The following is a 19,209-nucleotide window of genomic DNA, read 5'->3' as shown; positions in this document are numbered from 1 at the left end:
AAAGTACAAGCAAACTGCAAAGGGCAGAGCAGCCACAAGTGCTGATGAACTAGTCAATTTATGAGGAGGGAGTCAGGCTGAGTAATGACTAGACCAGGTTACATGAAAACAGTGGTTCTAACCCTCCCTATTATTTTTTTGTTTTGTTTTTGTACAATGTTTGCTTTTTTTTTTAAGATTTATTTTTATTTATTTATACAAGCACTGGGTACAGTCAGAAGCGCGGGAGGGTGAGAGAATCCACCAGAGCCAGAGCAGGGAGCAGAGCAGGCAGAAGGACCAAAGTACACTGCTGAGGGGAGCAGCGGGCGGCAGGAGAGGTCTGCGCGCCATGCGGGACCCTCCTCCGGTGGCCGGAGAGCAGCCGGGGATTGAACCGGCACTGAAGAAGCTGCGGGCAGCTTCGCAACCCGGAGCTCAACCACTGCGCCACTGGGGAGGCCCTAACCCTCCCTATTAGATACACCTGGAAAACTTTTTTTTTTTTTTTTTTCCAAATAATTCCCCAAAAAAACTAAATTTCAGGAGTGGGGGCCTCCCCTGGTAGCGCAGGCGATTGAGCGCAGCACTGTGAAGCTGTCTGCAGCCTCTGGAGTGCCGGTTCGATCCCGGCCGGCCCACAAGGGTCTCACATGGTAAGGCAGTCCTCTATTGTCTCGCCCGCTGCTTCCCTCAGCAGTGTATTTCATCAGTCTGCCTGTTCTGTTCCCCGCTCTGTCTCTGGTGGATCCTCTCACCCTCCCATGCATCTGGCCTGTACCCCAGTTCTTGTATAAATATTTTTTTAAAAATAAAAAAAAAATGCAGGAGGGATTGAGAACAAGTTAGGCCTCACAGAAGAAGGCACACTAAGTCCTCAAGGTGTCCATTCACACAACCCTGAGTGGCAATTATTGCTGTACTGGTGCAGTGGGAGAAAGGCCTCACACAGCCCTCGAGGTTGCTACTTGGCCATTCCCCATTCTCAGACTCCCCCAACCAGCTGGGACATCCCAACCCCCATGTGGTTTCATTTTCCAGCCAAATGTCTCCAAGTTTAGGAACCTTTCTTGCTTAGGTCTTGCTCTTTCCCAGTTTACACTACAAATTCTCCCTCCTGTGTAGTGTTCCTGCCTCTAGGGGGCAGTGTGGCTAGGGAGATGTCAAAGCAGGCAGCGCTTAGGCTGTTAACAGGGCAGCTAGCTTGCAGGAATTTTTTCCTCGGAAGTTTCAAATTCATATCAAAGCTCAACTTGTAACTGTGATATTAAGTGAACCACCAATGATTCTCTTCATCTTGCAGTGGAACTTAATAATGTATTTCTCCTAAAACCCCAAAGAAGGTACACTGTTATAATTTCATTATCGTTTACTTTTGTTCAATCTACACCTCACTCAGTGCTCTACTCAGTGAGGACCTTGTTCACTGTCAAACAGACATCATTAATATGTCACATGCCAATCTCTGAAGTATTTTACCTAAAAAAAGATTTCTAGACTTTATTTTAAAGTACTGTCCAGGGGACCTCCCTGGTGGCACAAGGGGTTAAGTCTCAGCACTATGAAGCTATCGGCAACCACTGCAGCATGAATTCGATCCCCGGCCAGAGAGCTGACGCACATGGCACAACAGGCCTCTCCTGACTTGACTGCTGCTCCCCGCAGCAGTGTATTTCAAGCTGCCTGCTTATTCTGTTCCTCACTCTGTCTCTGGTGAATCCTCTCACCCCCTGCACCTCTGGCCTGTACCCCAGTTCTTGTATGCATAAATAAATCTTTTAAAAAAAATTATTCAGGCGATTTATTGGCACGAATTGGAAAATCACTCCTCTAGTCCTCACAAACACCCTCTACACAGGTAGGCAAGCTCAACAAGATGACAGGCATCGCCAATGGCCAGCCACCTAGGATGCAGAGGAACTGGAACTCAAGCCCAATCCACACACTGTCATTCTCCATCAAAGCCACCCTTCCTCTCAGAGGCTCCAACAGTTCAAGCAGAACTCACACAATCGCCACATGTTTATACTGAAGAGGAGAGATCGAAGGGGACTGATGAGGTGGCTGAATATCTAACCTGTTCATGATCCAGCATGGTCAGTCCCTTCACTCCCGCCAGGATGAGATTCTTGGCAATTTCAGCCCCGAGTCCTTTCATGCCAACAAGAAGTACCCGGGAGGCCCGCAACCTGTAAGGCAGATAGTAGTGTCAATTAAACAGAAACAGAGGAAGTTTACTGAATCACTGAAAAACAGAATAAGATAAAGTAACTGGGAAATACTTTTGGTTTTCACAAAGAGCCCTGAAGCACCATGGCCACAAATCTAGGAGACAGGCCCCAGTCCTTCCAGCAGAGAACCAGTCATTCAACAAATATTTATTGAGCACCTATGGTGCCAGGCACCCTGTACAGTATGGACACAATCCCTGCCCTCCCAGAGTCACACTTTGTGAAGGAAACAGAGAGACAAGAAAGTGTTATAGGACAGGGAGAGAGGGGCAGCCCAAACCCCGCAAACCTGCCTATTCTAAATGGGTTCTGCCATCCGCCGCATCAACAGAAAACATAGGAGACTTTAAGGGGAAGGAACTTTAATAAAACTAGGAAACAATACAGGTAAGGCAGAGTCTAGTTTCTAAATAAAGCACCCAAAGTTACCCGTCCCCTCGTGGGTAAAAGTCCATCCAAATGGGACTGGCCCAGAGCAAGGCCCCAAAGCCTGCCACAAGTATAAAGCATCTTCCAGTGGGGACCCACAGAAAAGGGCCAGAAACAACCAGACAAGCCCGGAAGGAAAGGAGCAAAATCAACATCAAGATAAAGGCTGCCATTGTCCCCTCCCCACAGGTCTCACCCACATCTGTGTCACCCAGTCCACAACCAAAAGACAAGCGCAGTTTCTTCAAGTGTCTCTAGGCTCCATGTGCCTCCTCCAGGTCTCCTGGCTCCACCCTGTTTCCTTCCTCAGTCTCTTCTGCAGCTTTTCCTCTTCCTGCTCAGCTCCACCCTCCCTTGGGTGGGGCAGGGAACCTCCCCCTTTCCTGGGGACCACCCTGTTGCAAAAGCATGCGAAGAAGTGATGTAAATGAAGCATAAGGATAGAGATGATGGAGGATGCTACTCTAGTCAGGACAATCAAAATGGTCTTTTTTTTTTTTTTTTAAAGATTTATTTATTTATGCACACAAGAACTCGGGTACAGGCCAGAGGTGGGGGTGAGTGTGTGAGAGGATTCACCAGAGACAGAGTGGGGAACAAAACAGGCATTTCGACTGAAACACACGGCTGAGGGGAGCAGCAGGCGAGTCAGGAGAGGTCTGATGTGCCATGTGGGTAGCTCCCTGGCTGGGGATCGAACTTGTGCTGCAGTGACTGCAGACAGCTTCATAGGTTGCGTCTTAACCCCTTGCGCCACCAGGGATGCCCGATCAAAATGGTCTTACTGAGGAGGTGCTGGGCAGAAATCAAAATGAAATGAAGTACTAACGTATATATTCGGAAGACAAGTATTCCAGAGAAAACAGCCAGTGCAAAAGCCCTGAAGCAGAGGCACATCAGGCAAGTTGCAGGCACGTGGAGGACAGAGTAGCTGAGGAACAGTCAGCAAAGGGCAAAACAGCAAGGAGACTTGCAGACAGATCAGGGCTCACATCATAAAGTGGCTCCCTGACCTTGTGAATAGTCTGGATTTTATTCTAAGTGTGCCTGAAAGGCGTGGGGAAGGGAGTGCAACCGGGTGGGTGGGAGTCAAGTAAGATGAGAGGTGGTGAGAAGGATACTTTTTAGGCTACAATATGTAAGGGGAAATGGCAGCACAAAAAAGGGTCTAGCTAGGAAATGTTTGTTATGTCTAGAATGTGGCAGTGGATGAGGCAGTTAGAAGCTGGGCTATCCCAAGAAGCTTGGACTTAATTCTAAGGTCAGTGAGCGGCAGTACAGGTCCACAACTATCTTGTCTGAAATCCTCTGTATCAGAAGTGTTTCAGAATCAGAATGCTTCAGAATTGCAAATGGAAATAAAGCATTTACATTGTATGTCAGGAGACTGCATCAGGATCATAGGCTACAGTACCCTATAATCAAACCCATTAATATTTCTGCAGCAAATGTATTATTATTCACAGTGAAAAGAATTAGTAAGAACTAAGAATAGTCTCACATAAATTCAAGTTCTGCTGACCAATAAGTTTGTTACTTATTTGCTCATTATAAAATGAGTCTATCTCAACCAGTACCAGTAACAGGGAGAACATGGAGAAACTCTCTTCCAAAAACGGTTCGAGTAATTATGGACACTTGCCTGTAATTAGACCAGAAGTCTTTAATGAGAATGCTGACTGATAAAACAGAACCCCACACTGCTTGATACTAGCAGATTTGGAATGTCCTGCACTGATACCACCAACGGGTAACCTGGAGAGAGGGGGAGAAGACTGACAGTATTTCCCTCAAAGGCATTACATCTGATCTCAGCTTCTCCATTACTGCTACTCTTCTAGGGGGCCCTCCCACTACCAACCACAGGCAAGCAGACTCAAGTCTTCCTTTTTTCCCTCCCGTGACAACCCTGCTAGAGCAGGAGAGACAGGGCTTACCCCACACAGGCAAGGTAAGGAACAGAGATAAGGAACAGCAGGTTTCTTATCAGATTTGTAATATTGTATCAGCAAGTAAGAGGAGGAAAGTATGCTGCTTTGCCCAGGCTAGGATTCCTTGAAACAGCACATATAATAAGCAGTGTTTCCAAAGAGAATGTAGCGCGCATATTAAACTTTTGACATCAGAAAGGTTGAGTGCCCTGATGCCAGAGGTCTGCTGCCACTTTCGGTCTACAAGCTCTCCCTTCACCTGGCCCTAACACTTCCAAGTTCTCTTTTGTTCGGAACAGCTGGGTCTTTTCCTTTTGGCTACGCAAGTACCTGGAGGACACAGCTAGAAAGGCCCAGCTCTCTTCTGCAAACCTGCCTCTTCAAACATTACCAATGGTCTCTTAATGTCCAACCCCACTAACTTCTCAGGCTCTGTTCTCCTTGAATTTCCTTCAGTAATGGGCACTTGCGATCACTAATAAATGCCTTCTAGGTTTGACTCCTGAGTTTGAATCCTGACTCTATTACTTCTAAGTGGGTGAACCGGACAAACTGCATAATCTCTCTAAACCTCAGTTTATCTATGATTAAAAAGGAGGTACCAGTTCTGACTTCACGCCATTTAACCCCATTGGAACCTGGTGAAATGTGTGTGCAAAACCATCTAGCATAATGCTGGCCTATAACAGACAACAGTTACTTGAGCTTACTAAACTCTTCAATCCCCATTACTTAAATATAAAAAGGGTTCAGGGACTCCATGGTGGTGCAGCGGTTGAGCGCTGGGCTGCAAAGCTGCCTGCAGCCTCTGTAGCCCCGGTTCGATCCCCAGCCGCCGGGCGAGGGTCCTACATGGCGCACAGACCTCTCCTGCCACCCGATGCTCCCCTCAGCAGTGTATTTCATTGGTCTGCCTGTTCTGTTCCCAGCTCTGGCTCTGGTGAATTCTCTCACCCACCCACACTTCTGACTGTACCCAGTGCTTGTATAAATAAATAAATAAATCTTTAAAAAAAAAAAGGGGGGGGGGTTCAGCAATTTGATTTGATTCTGATTTTTAAAAAACCCAACAGTGGAAAAAAAAAAAATCTATCACTGGCATTTAAGGCCATTCAATACTGGCTCTATGCTACATCACCAGCCTGAACTCCCACTACTGCCAGAACACTCACTCCCAAAAGCTTCATCTGCCCACCTGCAAACTCCAAATTGCAATGTTCTGCACACCTGAAAGCACCACTGCCCCCCCGACCCCCAGCCAGGCTTTGTCCCAGACTTCAAAATCCCCCTCCAGTGCGATTTTCTCAGAAAATCCTTTATCAGGGCAGATGCAAGGAAGCACTCCATCCTCTGAACTCTTAGTGCAACTGCACATTCAACGCCACCGACATAAGTCAAAGCTAGCCATGTGGCTACTCCACGATACCTACATTCCTACAGAGCTCTACAGGCTCAGACAGCTTGAGAGGTTTTTATTCAACTGCCATCAACACTGAATATCAAATTTAAGTTTTTAAATCCTTAGCCATGCTAGGGGCCCTAAGACTACAAGCTTATTTATGACTCAATTACATGAAAAGCACTTAAAATAGTACCTGGCACATAGTCAACAGTTAATGAATGCCAGCTATTATTATTCATTCTCTGGTGCAGCAATTCCCTTTCTAGGAATCAACCCTACAGGAAGACTCGAGTGGGCACAAAAATCCACCTACACACATTCACGACAGCATCGTCCATCTACTTCCCTCCTCCTCCACAGACACCACCCTAGTCTGAGTCACCATCATTTCTCACCCACAAAATTACAACAGCCTGGTGTCCCTGTTTTCATTCTTGCCCCCTACAACCCACTGTCCCCACCTCAGGCAGAGAGAGCTTTTTAAAAAGATTACAGCACTCTCCTCAGATCTTCAGTTGCTCCCTATGCAAGTTTCTTCCTGAAAGATCTATGTACCACTCCCATCTCATCTACTGTCTTCCTTGGTAACTTGCCCACAGAAAACAGCATAGTCACTCCTGCCTCAGGACACTGGCACTAGCTGTTTTCTACTTCTTTCCCCAACTTTTCACATAATCCATTCTGTATATCTCAAGTGTCCCCTCCTTTAAAAAAAAAAAATCTATTTATTTATGCATACAAGAGCTGGGGTGCAGACCAGAGGTGCAGGGCGGTGGTGGATTCACCAGAGACAGAGTGGGGAGCAGAACAGGCGGATCAACTGAAATACACTGCTGAGGGGAGCAGCGGGCAAGACAGGAGAGGTCTGCTGCGCCATGTGGGTCAGCTCCCTGGCCGGGGATGGAACTAGTGTTGCAGTGGCTGTGGATAACTTCATAGTGTTGGGACAACCCCTTAGCCACCAGGAAATCCCTCAACTGTCCCCTCCTTTTAAGTCCACACTGGTTGCCTCATCCAAAGTAGGTCCAGGACACCCTCTTCTATCTGGAATCATGCTACTTGTTTATATGTTCACGTCCCTGTCCTCCACTACAATGTAAGCTCCAAAAACCACTGTTTCCCTAGCATCTATGACTGCGTGTGACACTTAGTATACTGTTGCTCAAATAGCAGTTGAGTTAATAGATACACCAGAAGAAACCCAGTGTCTTTCAGCAGAATTATGCAAATCTGGTATGTCATAAAATAATAACAGCTAACACTGAACACCATGTGGCAAGCAAGCTCTAAGCTCTGTACTGTATTATGTCATTTGGTGCTCACGATAATCTATGATTACCTTGCTATCCCAATTTTGCAGCTGAGAAAAAAAGGCTCAAGAAGTTAACTACCGAGATGAGAAAGCATACATTTAAAAAAATAAATGAGGAGGGGCCTCCCTGGTGGCACAAGGGGTTAAGCACAGCACTATAAAGCAATCCACAACTTCTGCAGCACAAGTTCAATCCCTGGCCAGGGAGCAACTCACAAGGTGCAGCTGACCTCTCCTGACTTGCCCGCTGCTCCCCTCAGCAGTGTACTTGGGTCAATCTGCCTGTTCTGTTCCCCACTATGCCTCTGGTGAATTCTCTCACCCCCCCCCCCATCTCTGGCCTGTGCCCTATGCATAAATAAATGAAATTTAAAAAAAAAATGAGGAATGATGTAAAAAATATATAAAATAAAATTTAAAAAAAGAAATTAACTACCTTGCTCCAGGATATACAACTAGAAAGTAACTAATAATCAGCAAGAATATAAGGGCAACAATAAGGTAGGGCGGTTACAATGACAGGCTCTGAGGCCACACTGCCGTGGTAAACACACTATAGAAAACTAGGCAGCCATTAAAAAGAATAGATAATAGCCGCTAAATAGCAGTTAACACTTTAAATTAAACAATAGCTGTTTGCCAAGCACTGTTCTAAGCAATTTATATGTATTAACTGTGGAGTACTATTAGTAGTCTCATTTCACAGATAAGGAAGTTAAATGGGGTAGACAAAAAATGCTGCCACTACCACCAGATTTCCATGCACTATCCCCTGGGACCCGTGAATAAATCATCCTACACGACAAAAGGGACCTTTGCAGATTAGATTAAATTAAGGATTTTGCCAAAGATGGAAGAAGAGATAGGGAGATTACCCTGATTACCTTGGTGGGTCCAATAATCACAAATGTCCTAAAGGGGAGACAGAAGGGTCAGAGTCTGAGAAGAAAGACTTGAAGGTGCTACGCTGCTGACTGTGGGGATGACAGAAAGGGCCCCATGACAAGGAATGCAGGTGACATCTAGACACTACAAAGGCCAAGCAAACATTCTTCCCTAGAGTCTCCACAGGGAGCAGAGCTCTACCAACACCTTGTAGTTCAGTGAAACTGACTTCAGACTTTATTAAAAAAAAAAAAAAAAACTTTTTTTAGGGCCTCCCTGGTGGTGCAAGGGGTTAAGACGCAGCCTGTGAAGCTGTCCGCAGCCACTGCAGCACAAGTTCGATCCCTGGTCAGCTGGGGAGCAACCCACATGGCACAGCAGACCTAACCTGACTCGCCTGCTGCTCCCCTCAGCAGTGTACTTCAGTCGATCTGCCTGTTGTTCCCCACTCTGTTTCTGGTGAACACACACACACACACACACAACCCTGGCCTGTACACCTGCTCTTGTATGCATAAATAAATCTTTAAAAAAAAAAAAAAAAAGGGCCTCCCCGGTGGCGCAGAGGGTTGAGCGCCACACTGTGAAGTTGTCTGCAGCTTCTGCAACGCAGGTTCGATTCCTGGCCGACCAGGGAGAAACCCACATGGCGCAGCGGACCTCTCCTATCTTGCCTACTGCTCTTCTCAGCAGTATATTTCAGTCAGTCTGCCTGTTCTGTTCCCCACTCTGTCTTTGGTGGATCCCTTCACCCTCCCGCGCCTCTGACCTGTACCCCAGTTCTTGTACAAATAAATCAATCTTTAAAAAAAAAAAAAACCACATTAAAAAAAATTATACATCCAGACAAGACTTTTCCAAAGTGGTTACCTGTCCCTCAATATCACAAATAATCATAAGATGACACTGTGACCCTTCTGCCCTCCTCTTAAAAGGGGCCTTCTGATTATTAGACCCACCCAGATAATCTACGGTAATCTCCCTATCACACCCTTCATCTTTGCACAATCCTCAATTTAATCAAATCTGCAAAGGTACATTTTGTCATGTATGGTGATTTACTCACAGGTCCCAGGAATTAGGATGTATGGACACAGAGTCCACGGGTAACAACAGTAGCAAAGTTACCCCTCAGAGGGCTCCCTGAGTACCAGGGTAGAAAGCTAGGTAATGACACAGCTGCAGCACCTCATGGAATCCTTGATTATGGTTCTTCGCCATGTTTCTTTCTCAGAAAAAAAGCATACACACTCTCTACATTGCACAGTTCTCCCCCTAAAGTCCAAGGGCCTCCACAGACGCTGGGTGGGGCCATGCCTGCCTTGATAAAAGAAAAGGCTCAAAAAAGCATCCATCCAAGTTCTCACAACTCGTGAGCAGCCAAAGTTGGGATGATAATTCAGTTCTGACCACAAATGATGACTTTTCCTCCCCCATGTTGCCTGTACACAGTCAATTCTAAATTTTTGCTGACTTGCTCTCCTATCTTTACCTTCCGCTGCAGAATACCTTTTTAATCTCTAGGAAGGAAGGAACCAGAGCGTTCACACATCTTTGGTTTTGTTTTGTTACAATTTTCCCTTTTTTTAAATTTTATTTTTGTGTAGAACTGGGGTACAGGCCAGAGGTGCGGGGGGTGGTGAGAGGATTCCCCAGAGACATAGTGGGAGCAAAGCAGGCAGATTTACTAAAATACACCGCTGAGGGAAGCAATGGGCAAGAAATAGGAGAGGTCCGCCGTGCCATGTGGGTTAGCTCCCTGGCTGGGGATCAAACTCAGGCCGCTGTGGTGGGGCGTCACAGTGATAGCACTGAGACTTAATCCCTAGGCCACCAGGGAGGCCTGCCTTCACATACCTTTGAATTGACAATACACAGTAAAATCAGCCACGCCAGTGTATTCCTTTCCTGGTTAAAAATTCTTAAGACGACCACATTCACATTCAATTCACACTTATCGAGAGTCTAATGTGGAGCATAAGTCATGCAAAAACCTGGTCTAGGGTAAGCACAAAGTCCCCAAGGCCGGAGCGAGGGCGCTTTAGCAGATTTGAGAAACAGAAGAGATTCAGGCAAGGCCAGAAAAGGCAGGACATAAAAGGCTACAGATTTTATTCTGAGTATAACAGGAAACACCCCTTGAAGCAGAGAGCATATGATACTTGTTTTAGTCAGCATGCCTCCTCATGGAGGATGATACATAATGGAGTCAAGAGTGGAACAGGAGGGCCTCCCCTCGTGGTAGTGGTTAAGCGTTGGGTTGCGAAGCTCCCACAGCCTCTGCAGCGCCAGTTCGATCCCCGTCCACCAGGCGAGGGTCCCACATGGCGCGCAGACCTCTCCTGCCACCCGCTGCTCCCCTCAGCAGTGTACCTCGGTCCTTCTGCCTGTTCTGCTCCCTGCTCTGGCTCTGGTGAATTCTCTCACCCTCCTGCGCTTCTGACTGTACCCAGTGCTTGCTTGCATAAATAAATAAATAAATAAATCTTTAAAAAAAAAAAAAGAGGGCCTCCCGGGTGGCGCAGCGGTTGAGCGCTGGGTTGCGAGGCTGCCCGCGGCCTCTGCGGCGCTGGTTCGATCCCCGGCTGCTCCCCGGCCACCGGAGGAGGGGCCCACATGGCGCACAGACCTCTCCTGCTGCCCGCTGCTCCCCTCAGCAGTGTACTTCGGTCCTTCTGCCTGCTCTGCTCCCCGCTCTGGCTCTGGTGAATTCTCTCACCCTCCCGCGCTTCTGACTGTACCCAGTGCTTGTATAAACAAAACAAACAAACAAATAAATAAACATGCCTCTATTATAAAAAAAAAAAAATCATTTATTTCCCATCATTTGAAAAAAAAAAAAGAATGGAACAGGAGAGATCAATAAAGAGACTGTTGAGGGCATATGAGAGGTGATGGGTATGGCTTCAAGTGAAAAATGTAGATAGAAAGGTGGATGAAAGTGTGAAAAACAGGGCAAATTGATATTTAGTGTGGATGACAGATGAGTTGTAAGTGGAGCTGACACAAATTGTGGACAAAGGGACAGAGACAAATAAAGAACTAGGTTTCTAGTGTTTTCAACCCAATTAACAGTGGGAGCATCACCACTTGGCAGATTTAACTGTTTTCTCCTTCTAGAAACACTCTTTTAACTACTAGTCCAGTACTTTCCATACAAAATACAATCTTGCCCCATCCAACAGCCCATTTACTTATGTAATGTCTTGTCAGAATCCAAAACAGAACTTACGGCTGCTGCCCCTGCGTGATCTACTTGGGGAAAACCTGCTCTTCCTACAGTCTTCCTCACCCATCTGGACTCCTGCTTTACGTGTGCCTTCTGGCAGCTCCTATTTCCTACAGTTTCCCTTCTTTTATTGCTGGTGATTTATATTTGTCAGTAACTAACTATAATTTACTGAACACTTTCTGTGTGCAGACACTGTTCATCCATTACCTTATAAAATAGTTTCTATTCCTCCACTTGATAAATGACAAAACTAAAGCACAGAGAAGTTAAGAAATGTACCCAGGGTTAAATAACTCAGAAGTTCTGGAGCTGAAAGTCATATATAACTAACAATCATTGCAATAAAATTGGTCCCAATATGAAACAACCAAGACTCCCTTCTAGTATGTGGTACTTTTATGGCAAATTTGTATCTACAGAAGCAAATGAAGTTCTTTTGAACAGTGCAGTGCTGGGAAGTGTCTAAAATAGGAAAATAGTTGTAGTCCCTTTTTTGAAAATCAAAATTTCAGAACTGAAAGAGACCTCAAAGATTTAGACACATTCATCACTCTTTTATGCAGATGTGGAAACTAAGGCCAAGAAACTGTGTGACTCACCCAAAATCAGAAAGCTAGTTAGCAGAGCTAGGAATTGGATGCTGGTTTCATGATTTTCTAGGTCTTCACATTGTACAATCACTTCATTCACTCAACAAAAACCTGAATGTCTATACAATGGCAAACTCTGGACATTAGAGAGACTAGTCAAACCCCAGATCTTAATTACCGGGCATTTAAAAAGGTTTGCCCTCAGGGAGCTTATAATCTACTCTCCTCTTTCTAGTCGTTCTTCCTACATCTATTTTTTTTTTTTTAAAGATTTATTTATTTATTCAAAAAGCACTGGGTACAGTCAGAAGTGCAGGAGGGTGAGAGAATTCACCAGAGCCAGATCTGGGAGCAGAGCAGGCAGAAGGACCGAAGTACACTGCTGAGGGGAGCAGCGGGCGGCAGGAGAGGTCTGTGCGCCATGTGGGCCCCTCCTCCGGTGGCCGGGGAGCAGCCGGGGATCGAACCGGCGCTGCAGAGGCTGCGGGCAGCTTCCCAACCCAGCGCTCAACCGCTGCGCCACCGGGGAGGCCCCTACCTCAATTTTAGACATGGGAGAAATTATTGCTGAGTGGGAGGAAAGTAAGACATGTATTTGTTGTGAAAAGCATGCTGAAGCACACATTCTGAGAACACACATAGGAACCAGGTTCAGTGCTTGTCTTTATGTTAATTTGACTGAAACAATGAACTACGATGGAAAATGGACTGTCATAGTAACAGCAGGGAACCCTAAGTTAATGAATCAAGTCCTTTTTCTACAGGGGTGACCTTGGAGTCCCTTCTTTGGGGTCCCTTCTTTGAACTTCATCCATGTAACGGGCTAGGCAGCAAGATAAGCAAACTCACATGCTCACAGGGGCCAGAAAATTCTGTGGATGAGCTTAGTGGAGCTGACAGAAACAACAGTAAATTAGAGGACCCAGATTCTATAGAGGTAGCCTCTACTTAGCCCCAACCAATGTGAGATCTCAGGTCTTTTTTTAAGACAAAAAACATTAACTATGTGAAATTACCAGATTTGGGTGTATGTGTGGGGGGTGGGGAAGAGACAGATGCATCCTCCTCTCCGCCCCAATTCTCATGAAGGAAAAAAAACAAACATAAATAAAGGTAGGAAAAAACAGTAAGCATTTTGCCGTATTGGCACTAACCATACGGCTACATCATGGCACACCACACCTTTAGCACATATCTCTAAAAAAACGACATTGTCGGGCCTCCCTGGTGGCGCAGCGGTTGAGCGCTGGGTTGTGAAGCTGCTGCGCCGGTTCGATCCCTGGTTGCTCCCCGGCCACCGCAGGAGGGTCCCACATGGCGCGCAGACCTCTCCTGCCGCCCGCTGCTCCCCTCAGCAGTGTACTTCGGTCCTTCTGCCTGCTCTGCTCCCCGCTCTGGCTCTGGTGAATTCTCTCACCCTCCCGCGCTTCTGACTGTACCCAGTGCATGTATAAACAAAACAAACAAACAAATAAATAAACAAAACATGCCTCTATTAAAAAAAAAAATGACATTGTCCTTCATAACCATAACAAATCATACCTATGGGCCTCCCCTGGTGGCACAGTGGCTGAGCCCTGGGCTGCGAGGCTGCCTGCAGCCTCTGCAGCACCGGTTCATTCCCCGGCCACAGGCGAGGGTCCCACAAAAAAAAAAAAAAAAAAAAAAAAAATCACATCTAACAAACCATAACAAATCACCCCTAAGTAACATTTAATAGCACCATGTATTCAGATATCCCCTAATGTACCTAAAAGTGTTCTTTTTGAACCAGGATCCAGTCAAGGTTCATACATTGCTTTTGGATTCCCTTCTGTACTGCTGTTTTGTTTGTTTGTTTTTTCTGTACTGTTTTAATCTATAGGGTTTTTTTTTTAAAGATTTATTTACTTATGCATATAAGAGCTGGGGTACAGGCCAGAGATGTGGGGGATGAGAGGATTCACCAGAGACAGAGTGGGGAACAGAACAGGCAGACTGACTTAAGTACACTGCTGAGGGGAGCAGTGGGAGAGACAGGTCTGCTGCGTCATGTGGGTAGCTCCCTGGCCGGGGATCAAGCTCATGCTGCAGAAGCTGCGGATTGCTTCATAGTGCGGTGCTTAACCCCTTGTGCCACCAGGAAGGCCCCTAATCTAGATTTCGTTTTTCCAAGACATTAACTTTTGGAAGAGAACCAATGCAGCTGTCTTATAAAATGTCCCGACATTCTGCACAGCTTATCATTACTTCACTGATGTCCTTCAATTTGTTCCTGTTCTCTAAAAGCATGCTTAGGGGGCCTCCCTGGTGGCACAAGGGGTTAAGATGCAATCTATGAAGCTAACTGCAGCCTCTGCAGCGCAAGTTCGATCCCCGGCCAGGGAGCAACCCACATGGCACCGCAGACCTCTCCTGGCTCACCTGCTGCTCCCCTCAGCAGTGTGTTTCAGTCAATCTGCCTGTTCTGCTCCCCATTCTGTCTCTGGTGAATCTTCTCACCCCCTGCACATCTGGCATGTGTTCCCATTCTTGTATGCATAAATGGGTGAATCTTTAAAAAAAAAAAAAAAGTAAAAGCATGCTTAGGGTAAAAGGTATTAGGCAAGAAAACTTCAAAGGTGATGCACTAAAGTTCCTATTTCATCATATCAGAAGACATTTTTTTAAATTTATTTATTTATGCATACAAGAGCTGGGGTGTAGGTCAGAGGTGTGGGGGATCCACCAGAGACAGAGTGGGGAGCAGAAGGAAGATCCAATGAAATACACCGCTGAGGGGAGCAGGGGGGAGACAGAAGAGGTCTGCTGCACCATATGGGTAGCTCCCTGGCCAGGGATCAAACTCGTGCTGCAGTGGCTGCGGATAGCTTCATGATGCTGAGTCTTAACATCCTGCACCACCAGGGAGGCTCAGAAGGCATATTCTTGATAATTACCTCTTGTTTGAATATTATCTTGGCCTTGTGAATTCCAAGTTATTTTGGGAGAATTTCATGTTATTAAATATTTCTAAATAAGGCTTTCTTTCTGATGCTCAAATTGTTCCAAACCTGGCCAATTCTCTAGATTTTTTTTTTTTTTTTTTATAGAGGCATGCTTTATTTATTTGTTTGCTGGTTTGTTTGTTTGTTTTGTTTATACATGCACTGGGTACAGTCAGAAGCGCGGGAGGGTGAGAGAATTCACCAGAGCCAGAGCAGGGAGCAGAGCAGGCAGAAGGACCGAAGTACACTGCTGAGGGGAGCAGCGGGCGGCTCCTGCGCGCCATGTGGGCCCCTCCTCCGGGGGCCGGGGAGCAGCTGGGGATCGAACCGGCGTCGCAGAGGCCGTGGGCAGCTTCACAACCCAGCGCTCAACTGCTGCGCCACCGGGGAGGCCCCAATTCTCTAGATTTTTAAGTGTTAGCAATTCATTTCAAAAAGTTAAAACCATGTAAAGAGATCAGCCCAGTTTTTAACCTCTAGACTGCATAAGTTCCCTTGAAGGCCCTTTTATTATTATTATTCTCCATCCCAGTTCTGACAATTTGGTCCAACATTACAAAGAGTCAGAGAAAAAAAAAAAAAAAAAAAAAAAAACTTTTATTAGCATTCTCTGCCAGTGGCTGGCTGCCTTCCCCTTCACAAAGGAACCACAGTCCTCAGATATCTTCCCTACCCCACTTGGAGTTCCCTTAGAGGAACTATAATAATAAAAATACATCTCGATAAACATCTAAAATTAAATTCAACACTGATTCCTTCAGCAAATCCTGTCCCCATTACCTTCTAATAAATCCAGAATACATACTTGACCACTTATGTCTCAAGTGGATTATTCCAACAGTGTCCTCGCTGGAACTCCTTTCCACTTCTGCCCAACTTCACCCTATTTTCCACAAGCAAGAATGTGCCTTTTAAAACACAAAACAGGGCCTCCCCTGGTGGTGCAGCTGTTGAGCCTCTGCAGCGCCGGTTGGATCCCCAGCCGCCAGCAAGGGTCCCACATGGCATGACAGACCTCTCCTGCTATGCCCACTGCTCCTGTATTTCGTCAGTCGGCCTGTTCTGTTCCCCGCTCTGGCTCTGGTGAATTCTCTCACCCTCCTGCGCTTCTGACTGTACCCAGTGCTTGTATAAATAAATAAGTCTTAAAAAATAAATAAATAAAATAAAACACAAAACATAGACGCAACTATGAAGCTGTCCGCAGCCTCTGCAGCACAAGTTCAATCCCCAGCCAGGGAGCAACCCACATGGCGCAGCAGACCTCTCCTGTCTCCCCACTGCTCCCCTCAGCAGTGTATTTCGGTTGATCTGCCTGTTCTATTCCATACTCTGTCTCTGGTGAATCCTCTCACCAGACAATTCCCCCCACACCTCTGGCCTGTACCCCTACTCTTGTATGCATAAATAAATAAATCTTTAAAAAAAATAATAAAACACAAATCAGGGCCTCCCTGGTGGTGCAAGGGGTTAAGATGCAACCTATGAAGCTGTTCACAGCCACTGAAGCACAAGTTCAATCCCCTGGCTGGCCAGGGAGCAACCCACATGGCACAGCAAACTACTCCTGACTCGCCCGCTGCTCTCCTCAGCGTCAGTCTGCCTGTTCTGTTCCTCACTCTGTCTCTGGTGAATCCTCTCACCCCCACACCTCTGGCCTGTACCCCAGCTCTTGTATGCATAATTTTTTTTTTAATTTAAAAGGAAAAATTTAAAAATAAAACACAAATCAGATTATGTTACTCCTATGCTCCATCATCGACTTTTCCAGCACATTTAAAATGTAAAACTTAACTCACTCGGCTCCAGCCACCCTTTCGCTAATTTGTAAAGCAGGCTCTGGCCTCCATGATTTTACACTTGGCTCTTCTCTGTGCTGGGAAGTTTCTTCCAGGTGGTGACAAGGTTCTTTTCCCTTCAAGGAGGTCTGAGGCTCCAAGTATGCCCTCAGAGGCGTTTCCTGGCCACCCTATGGAAATAACTCTACCACCTCACCATCCTTTATAATGATAATCTTATCCTACTTTATTTTTCTCCCTAGCACTTGCATTACCTAACATCATGTTTCTCGGTGCTTATTGTCTTCCCCAGGAGAATGTAAGCTCCCTATGGGCCAGGAGTCTATTAGTTCCTGGTATTACATGCTCAGGGCCCAGAACAGTGCTAAGACAGGTGCTCAGTAAACATTGGATCAAGTCAATCCCCTCGTTCAAAGAACTCAGTCTCAGGGGCCTCCCTGGTGGTGCAAGGGGTTAAACCTCAACCCTATGAAGCCATCGGCAGCCACTACAGCATGAGCGCATCCCTGGTCACAGAGCTGACCCTCATGACTGCTCCCCACTCTGCAGCTGCTCCCCTCAGCAGAGCATTTCAGTCGATCCGCCAGTTCTGCTCTCCACTCTGTCTCCGGTGAATCCTCTCACCACCCACCCCGCACCTCTAGCCTACACCCCAGCTCTTCTATGCACAAATAAGTAATTTTTTAAATTTAAAAAAAAAAAAAAACAACTTAGTCTCTGCAACTATTCAAGGTTGGGTACGCCCAACCTGTCTCCCGGCCTCTCTAAACACACCCCCACACCTAGACGCTAGCAACCTCTTCAGGAGCTCCCCGCCCCAGCCTCTCGAGACTCATACTTGAAATAACTTGCTCCAGAACGTTTCAAAAGCCCTCATTCTTTCAGCGTGGCCCACCCCTCAGAAGCCACAGGTATGGAACCTCGCGTCGGTGAGGGTCGCCAGTCTTCCCCACTGTCCAGCCTAGAAAACAACGCCCAGTACCTCGGAATGAATGAACGACGCCCCCCGCCCTGCATCCTTTCCGCGCACCCCCGGCCCCTCCCCTTCCCTGAATGCAAGCCCCCCCGCCGACCCGAACGCCGACGCGGCTCCGCGCGGGCGTCCGACTCCGCGTCAGCGTCCTGCCGACTCCTCAGGACCCGCGGCTCCCGCCCCCTTTCCAGAAGCCTCCGAGCCCTCGGAACGACCCTCGGAACCACCCTGGGGCACGTCTCTGCCTCTGAAATCTTCCAGAAGCATCCCCAATCACCCCCTGCAGTCCTCGCCGAAGGGCTCCCGGCCCCGGCGCAACATTCCCGCCTCGCCTCTCAGATGAGACGCTCCCGCCCCGAGGCCGCGGACGCCTCAGGCCAGGCGCCCGCGGCGGCCCCGCCGCCCCACAAGCCGCTCTGGCCCTGACCGTTTCTGGGCCTCCAATCCCCAGAGACGGATCTGCCGGTCATACTGCGCCGCCTCCTCCTCGCTGATGCCGCCGCCGGCCTCCTCCTTCTCTACCATGGCGCCGGCTCTCGCAATCCCCGCTCTGATCCCGCTCAGCCAACCGAACTGCCGCGCTGCGCGCCGCCAACCGCCGCCGGCCCCGCGCCCGTGGCCGCGTCTGCGCCTGCGCCTGCGCCAGGATCCGCGCCTGCGCAGTCCATTCCCTGCGACCCGGCCAGACTGAGCTGCTTGGGACCACGTGGACCTCCGGCGCCTCAAAGGCGGGCTGACTACTGACGGTCACGTGACAGGCGCCAGCCAGTCCTGGCCCGGAATTGCCCGGCATGTGGCCCGTAGGTGATGCCCAAGTGGTCCTGTGGGCGGCTATTTTTTTTTAATTTACGCATAGAAGGACTGGGTGTAGGCCAGAGGTGGGGGTGATGGTGAGAGGACTCACCAGAGAGCGAGTGGGGAGCAGAACAGGCAGATCTATTGAAATACACTGCTGAGGAGAACAGCAGGGGAGTCAGCAGAGGTCTGCTGCACCATGTGGATTAGTTCCCAGGGAGGCCCCTGTTGTAAACTTTAAACTTCTTGGTTTATCTAAAGCCTAAAAGTCGGGGCCTCCCTGCTGGCTCAAGGGTTAAAGTCTCAGTGCTATAGAGCTATCTGCAGCCTCTGCAGCATGAGTTCGATCCCCGCAGGCCAGGGCTCTACCCACATGGTGCAGCAGACTTCTCCTGACTGGCCTGCTTGTCCCCTCTGCAGTATGTCTCAATCAATCCACCTGTTCCGTTCACCCCTCTGTCTCTGATAAATCCTCTCACACACACGCACCACTGGCCTGTACCCCACAAGGGGGCCAGGATCATTTGGGAGTCATCTTGGAGTCTGGTTATCATACTCTGCACTAGGCCCTGTGAAAATAAGGTGAACAAAAAGAAAACCCTGTGTGAGGGGACAGTGTAGTAGAGGAGGCAGGCATTACTTTATCACTCAAAAAATTGTTCACTAATTCATGTGTTTAACAAAT

At 47.5% G+C, this 19,209-nt stretch overlaps 1 protein-coding gene across 1 annotated transcript in view; it reads right to left on the bottom strand.

Annotated features, from left to right (window-relative positions):
* The window catches only part of SAE1 (SUMO1 activating enzyme subunit 1), a 72,045-nt gene extending 53,700 nt beyond the window's left edge, over window positions 1–18,345 (bottom strand). The window contains exons 1-2 of the mRNA XM_037516851.2: window positions 18,157–18,345; window positions 2,057–2,168 (exon numbers count right to left, since the gene is read on the bottom strand). Coding sequence (XP_037372748.1) covers window positions 2,057–2,168; window positions 18,157–18,254 — 210 coding nt within the window. The 5' untranslated portion in view covers window positions 18,255–18,345. The remainder of the gene's footprint in view (window positions 1–2,056; window positions 2,169–18,156) is intronic.
* Between the last annotated feature and the right edge of the window lie 864 nt (window positions 18,346–19,209).

This window comes from Talpa occidentalis, unplaced genomic scaffold, assembly GCF_014898055.3.
Source record: "Talpa occidentalis isolate TD23 unplaced genomic scaffold, MPIMG_talOcc4v2.1 talOcc4.17, whole genome shotgun sequence".
Classification (NCBI taxonomy): domain Eukaryota; kingdom Metazoa; phylum Chordata; class Mammalia; order Eulipotyphla; family Talpidae; genus Talpa; species Talpa occidentalis.
The sequence above is the reverse complement of the archived record's forward strand: the minus strand, read 5'-3'. Positions and strand labels throughout refer to the sequence as shown.